General features: G+C 41.7%; 2 protein-coding genes across 6 annotated transcripts in view; both read right to left on the bottom strand.

Moving 5' to 3' along the window:
* cdk5rap2 (CDK5 regulatory subunit associated protein 2) overlaps window positions 1-1256 on the bottom strand; it is a 30180-nt gene extending 28924 nt beyond the window's left edge. For 4 of the 5 annotated variants that reach the window (XM_083670394.1, XM_083670392.1, XM_083670391.1 and 1 more), the window contains exon 1: window positions 1119-1256. In XM_083670394.1, the coding sequence (XP_083526520.1) occupies window positions 1119-1174 (56 nt within the window). In that variant the 5' untranslated portion in view covers window positions 1175-1256. Of the gene's footprint in view, window positions 1-333; window positions 418-1118 lie in introns of those variants that run through there. The other variant, XM_083670393.1, reaches the window with a different exon arrangement.
* A 3823-nt stretch (window positions 1257-5079) lies between these two features.
* col27a1a (collagen, type XXVII, alpha 1a) overlaps window positions 5080-7083 on the bottom strand; it is a gene marked incomplete at its 3' end in the record, with an annotated part of 73522 nt that continues 71518 nt past the window's right edge. Inside the window, exons 56-61 of the mRNA XM_083670007.1 lie at window positions 6829-6855; window positions 6386-6451; window positions 6086-6257; window positions 5870-5979; window positions 5509-5727; window positions 5080-5226 (exon numbers count right to left, since the gene is read on the bottom strand). Of these exons, the coding sequence (XP_083526133.1) occupies window positions 5080-5226; window positions 5509-5727; window positions 5870-5979; window positions 6086-6257; window positions 6386-6451; window positions 6829-6855 (741 nt within the window). The remainder of the gene's footprint in view (window positions 5227-5508; window positions 5728-5869; window positions 5980-6085; window positions 6258-6385; window positions 6452-6828; window positions 6856-7083) is intronic.

The following is a 7083-nucleotide window of genomic DNA, read 5'->3' on the forward strand; positions in this document are numbered from 1 at the left end:
CAGGTATCAGTGATAAACAGTGCTGTTTTATTGCAGAGTAAATGGAGTCAGGTTTCAGAATTAAGTAATTCACACCACCACTGATATCGCTTACGTCTTGAATTACTGCGGTGGCTTGCCACCTGGATGACCGGGTTAACACATCGTACCCCCAAAATCACTTATTTATTAGTGGGCTACAACATCAAACAATGCACGGGGAACTACAGCTGATACTTTCTAACGTATAAGTAAACTACTACACAGAGTGACAGTTTGGCTATCTAACTAGGGTTAGGCTAATAATCAAGCTAGAGCCTAGTATTAGGATACATTTGGGAGTCAGTCACCTACCAATATCAGACCCTCTTCTTGGCGAGCAAACAGAAAGACACATTATCCGTTAGCACAACGAGAAGAAGCTGTTTCTGAATTCCGTTCTAAAAGCAGGCTAACCAAGACTAGCTATTACTGAACGCTCGTCCGTTTCCGCTTTCCAAGCCCTCCCCAACAATACGACAGAGAAGAAAGGTTGACATAGCTAGCCAGATGTAATGTCTTGTGACAGAGAGCGAGTCACTCATGCATTGCAGGTCACCCGTGGAGTTTAAAAATATCACAGGACGCATAATTAGAAGCTGTGTAATGTCAGCTAGCTTGCAACAATAATACCGGTATGTAAACAGATTACAGAACGACACTATATGTTCAGTATCAGTATATTTGATAATAACGTATATAAAGTTAGTCAAACTGTAGGTAGCTAACGTTGGGCAAGACACTGTCATCTGAAACGTCAACTATCTGGGGTTGTTTATGTTTTTCTACCACACAGTACCAGCTGAACGAGGAAGCTAGCAACACATGCCACACATGCAGTGGGATGACATCAACACCGACTGACACAAACCCAACGACAACTCGAGTTAGCACGCTAGCTAGCAACTACCCAAAATCTGGCCACCGTTAGTACTAAGCTAGACGACGACGTGACTAGCTAACTAGCTAGTGTAGCCTGTACAGTACTCATTTTCCTGACAAAATATACCACACAGCAACTAACTTGCTAACTTTTAAACACATTTGAACTCAAAGTAGAGTGGTTTGGCTAGCAAGCAAGCTAGCTAGAAGTTGCTTACCTTCCATTTATGTCAACGGGAAGCGTCTGGTCATCCCCTGAGATGGAATCCATCATGATATAGTTACTAGTTTAGAGTACAGTGTTTTCTTTTACTTAGTATCACATTATTATGGGCAAATCTCAATATGAACCTTAGAACGTAGGTACAAAATTCAAAGCTGTCGTTACTACCGCCATTTTGATATGTATAACGTCATCACCTGTGCAATGTTGGAAATTGTAGGGTGGAACCCAAACGAGCGCGCAGTGGCACTAACACAACGATTGGTCATAACAAATAAACATATGTCGATGATTGGTGCAGTTACATTAGGGGAGGTCCATATTTGGAATTTTGAGTCTCAAAATGTAAACATGTGCCATTCAAAAAAAGTCAACAAGAATCAATACATTCCGGTTTTATATATATAATATAATATATATATATATTATAATAATATGTGAACTGCATGTAAACATCCCCTTGACACTCACTATTAACTTGTGCTTTAAACCCATTGTTTTAGGCCAGAGAAAAGCTGGCTTACCTGGCTTGAAATGCAACCACAGTGGCATTTTCTCATACTGAACCTCCAAGATACTGTCGACTCCTATGTGTTTATAGATTGTTTCCTAATACCAAATGCTTAGTGCATCCCCCACACCCACATTCATATTGCATGAATATCTAACCAATCTTTATCTGTTAACTATTATAGATCTTCTGAAATTAAGCCTCCTATTCTCTGTTGTTATTCATAGCCCACTGTATATGGGGCTGTGCAACTAATATAATCCTGATCAACATACATAGGCCTATCTGATGGAACACATAGTCCTTCAGCTCACCCATAGGATGTTCTGTGCAGCTTGACAGCCCTGATATTATGAATTCTTACTATTCTTTCTGTCATCCTCAAATCATTCCATGCATCACAGTGTCGCTTGATCATGAAGAGAATGCAACATTAATGCCTGTGATTTGCCTTTGGCTTTATAAGAGATGATGATGAATCAGTAGGGCTTTACTGTTCATAATGTTCTACATTACGTTTGAGTAGTGTACTAATGTCCTCTCCCTCAGTGGTCTCACTCATGGTCTCACTGTTCTACTAGTGTTTGGCCTCTCCATGCCGTGCTATAGTAACAGTAGAAGTATCAGTGGGGACAGGGTAGTCAATGACATTGGCTGGATTACATGTGCTCTCAGAATTTAACCATAAACTATTAACCATTAACTGTTGCATCGTTAGAGCCATCATGGTAACAAGAAGAGACTGTACTGCACTGCTTAATTATAATGGATTCACTGGTTCTGCAGGACATCAACTAGGAGGACCTTGATGGCCCTTTAAACATGACAATGGTGACCCCTAGTGGAGAAATAGGAACACTGAAGAATGTAGAAAATCTTTTTATTGGGTATGCAAGTGTTCAAACCAATGGTCCAAACCCAGATTCAAAATATTTATTGAACATTGAAAAATCCAAGGGAAACAGACACATGTATGAAGTCACCAGCGCTGGTCTTGCTTTGTGATGCATGAGTTACTTTGCTGATATTTCCTGATAGGAAAGGCTTTTTTTTCTTCATGTAGATAGAAACCAGAGAATCTTTAGCGCCCAGTCATGTGTAAAAATGTGAGGTATTCTTAGATCGTTTATCGTTTGAAACTGATTTACAAAAACAGAACTTTCACATATTGACATAATTTTCTTTAAAACACAAGTTATAGCATAGAACATAGTTCTGGTACAGTACATGTTGATTATCATAGAGAAAAAAAAAGTAAAATAATAAACGAAAAATAAAAAAATAAAGACAATAAACATTGCAATAAATTTGTTCTCTGGAGCCCCAAATTTACACATAAAATAAAAATCTATAAACTCCAAGACCAGTTGGGCTAACTGATACATAAAGTTATCAGAGAAAATAACTATTGCTTAGACAAAGAGAACCTTGCTCGGTCGGCAACCACGTTTACAACATTTAAATAACATTAAATTAGCAAGAGGGGATCCACTGTATACAACAAGGCTTGCATAATTATACACACTTGTGTTCAACAATAACGAAAAACCTTCTAATAAAACTATCTTCACTAGTTGTGTTTCTATATTACTTACAGCTGTGGGGGATTTGTACAGAGGACCAGAAATAGCCATTATAAAGAATACTTATAACCCTGTCATTTTTCATACAAAAACGAAGAATCTGACAATTTTTTCATCATATTCAATCTCTCTAATATTATTCCCTTAGAATCGGCACCTCTGTGAATTGCGTTTTTCTCAGAATTATGTAGAAGAATTGTTTTTTAATTGATTAATGTATCACAGAGGTTTCAGTCTATTTGGATCTTTGGGTGACGTAGTAATGTGAGTGTACTTTGGGTGGTAGGCCGATGTGTATGTGTATTTAGGTTGTGTGGGAGTATGAACGTGTTTGTGTGTGTTATGGCAGTGTCGGTAATTGATTTATCTGGCAGAGTGGTGTAATAAACCTGTAATTAGAGCACCAGGTAAGAACCTCAGGTTGGTTAGGTAGCACCGTGTGAGAGAAGAGAGGGTTTGGAAATAGAGCTCTTCTCTGACCCCTCTGCTGAACCCACTCCCTCTGTGGCTCAGCTTCCCTCTGGGGAACGGGTGAGATCTGTTCCTGTCTGCCAGGGGCAAGGGAGGGCACTGCCACAGTGTAGAAGTTTCCCCTAGGCACAGATCTAGGATCAGCATACCCTCCTGAAATCCTAACTTTAAACTGGGAAGGAAAGCTCTAAACTATAGGCCAGTAGGATCTGGTTGACTTCATCCTACACCACTTACACTCCTCACCTGAAAGAGAGTGAGCTCCAGCTCTTCTGCCTGTATGACTGCTGTTCCCCAGGCTCACCAGTGGCATCTAGTCAACTCAGATTCAAGGAGGTTTGAACACCCCCGTATAATGATCACTACCCTATTGTACAGATCACCTCTGAGCAGTGTAACAATGTGTGAAGACTGAAGACAATAATCATACTTGGCCTGAGAAGGTCTGATGCCTCTTTAATCTAAGCTGACTGGTTGCCACTGGTTTTCCCTGTGGGGTGGAGACTGAGAGACATACTGTATGTAATGTCCCCTGGCTTTAGTAGGTGCGCATGTGCTTCATGCAAATGGAAAAAGACGGATGCACAGTTCCCCTGTCCAGATTCACATGGGAGAGGAGTGGTGACAAGCACCAAAGGCACAGATAAAACAGCACCCCTGAATAGCCTTTAACATTATCCAACAAGTCTGGCATATAAAATTATCTTCTCATTTTCTATTGCACTTGAAGATTATTTCTTTACATAAGATATACATGTATAAAAGTTAAGGAATAAGCATATATATATGTACATTTAATTGTTCCCAATTACTTTAATTCTTCTCTTTGACAGAATGCTGTTCCTTGGTATTCAAAACATACAAGCAGTATAATAAGTTACTATAATGTCCGAGGGAGGGGATTTGGCAGTATTGACTTGGCCTGGATGTCCCTTAAATTAAAATTGTTCCAGAGAGATCGTGTGGCATAGAGCCTTTTCTCCAAGCGGACATCCATAGCTTGGTTTGGGATGAAATCCTTCCTGAAGAGCAAAAAGAATGTATCGCCTTCTTGGGGAGCCATTAGTGCGAGAACTCCCCCATTCCGCCTAAGCTCTTCTTTCCCTCCTCGGTGTCCCCCAGCCCCCCCCCGATTGTCCTCCCTCTGTTTCAGCAGTCTAATGAGAGGTTGGCGGGGTGAGGTGGGGGTGTGTGTGTGGGGGGATGAGGGTCCCTCTTGGACAGTGCTTGAGGGTGGGATGGGACTGCTCCATTCACCACAACTGCACGGGAGTTCAGGGATGAGGGTCTGTCCCTGCACACACAGCGCACACACACACACACACACACACACACACACACACACACACACACACACACACACACACACACACGCACGCACACACACACCCTTATAGGAAACACACAGGTCCAACCTCCAGGTGGTAGTGTGATCCGGGCGCGGTCTTGGGTAAGTTATAGATGTTGACCACAGGGAGCAGGTTTGGCTCCTGGGAGCGGAACAAAAAATGGGTCTGGTGCCAGCGTCCATCTTTCATCTGAAACATCAAACAGCAGAACTACTTAAAGGCTGAAAGTGACTGTGATGTATAATTGATTCACCTACTTCAGACAAATGTACTTTGTACTTTGGATAAAAGCGTCTGCTAAATAACTCAAATGTAAAAAAAAATTGTAAAGACCAAAGAGAGTGTTTGATTTGCTGAAATAAGTCTGAATATGAAATGGATTATATATTACTCAGTCATTCCTTCATATGGTAGATGCCATAAAAGGAGGCTTAGAGGCTGTACTCTACTGAGAGAACATGGCGGTCATACCCAGCAGGAGTCCTCAATAACATGGGGCTCCAACTCTCCACCCGCCTCGATCATCTCCCCACTCCACGCCCTGAAGCCCACGGCACCCTGGGACGGTGGCTGGGACTCAGAGATCCTCCAGATGGGGACGTTCAGGCAGTGGATGACCACATGCTGGACTGCTTCCGAGCTCAGGAGGTGCAGGAAGTTCATTTGGACACGGCCAACACTAATCTCCAGCTGCTCAAAAAATCAAGACAGGAGGTTCAAGGTTTCGGAAGCGTTTACATTTTTACTCACTAGTTCTCTTCATAGTGTGTTTTTATTCAATGTATCTAATTTGACTGGATGTACACTGGGAGTGGTTTCATCAATACAGTACCTTGGACACTGTGACTGGTTTCAGGCAGGTCTGCCCTCCTCCAGTAAAGTTGCAGGAGACCTCTATCGTATCTGAGGAGCAGCCCAGGTTTGGGTCGATCCAATAAGTGCCTACAAGAGAAGAGAGTCAGTTAATATACTCATTCTTAGTCTCGCTAACACACACATGCACGCATGCACACACACACACACACACACACACACACACTTTCCTCACCATCGTTCATCCTCTGTTCACAGCTGTGGAGGTCCCTGCAAATGCGGGCGGGGTTGTCCCTGGTGCCCAGGGGGTTCTTGAGGCTTTGGATCAGGTTACTGAGGTAGTGGAGGGTCTTAAAGATCTCTGTGCCCTGGTCCAGCATAGGCAGGTCCATCACTGGCCGATTATACTGCACAGAGAGAGAGAGATGTGAGTTCACATTCATACAGCTGCAGTCAATCAGACAATATGAGTCAATAGATGAGTATTGGATAATGCAAATCAACAGTATGTTGAGGTTATGACTACAGCACTGACCTCAGTCCTGAGTGGGGTGTGTGAGTCTACGAACACTTGCAGGGCTGCACCAACATTGTCCTGTTTCTGAATGACACAACAAAGCAGACATTTTTACAAACTATTCGTACTGTAAATGACAAATGCAATGGTGGTGATAGTTATAAATAGTAGCACTAAACATTTTGGCTAAATGTATTGTATGTATCATACATTATCACCTGCACACTCATTAACGGACAATAGCCATTTGTATTGCCAAATTTGTGTATCATATTTCTCTGTGCTTTTTATATCCATGTGTTTTAAATATGTGTATTATGCATTTTATAGTTGTAAATGCCCACTGTATTTGACTGTATTTTGCTACCATGTGGAATCAATAAAGGAAAGTAAAGGAAAGTAATGAAATAGCGTATCAGAGATATGGATGTGATGAGATGAACAGACTTAGAATAACTTACAAATGAAAGAGGGACAGCTGGAAGACCCTGAAGTGAAAGAAAAGGTACAGAAGAGAAAAATCAATGAAGAGTTGCCTAAGGCACTCGGAGTCTGATAAACAGCACACACACTGTAGTACAATATGTTTCAGCCTTAGGCATCTCACATCAACGAACAGGATTCATAGCTTACAGCATACATACAGGTGTGTACACACTGTATAACATAACACAGCATAGCGCGTGTTGTGACAAGGTAGGGTGAGGAACTCTAGT

Source organism: Argentina silus, assembly GCF_951799395.1.
Source record: "Argentina silus genome assembly, chromosome: 5".
Lineage (NCBI taxonomy): Eukaryota > Metazoa > Chordata > Actinopteri > Argentiniformes > Argentinidae > Argentina > Argentina silus.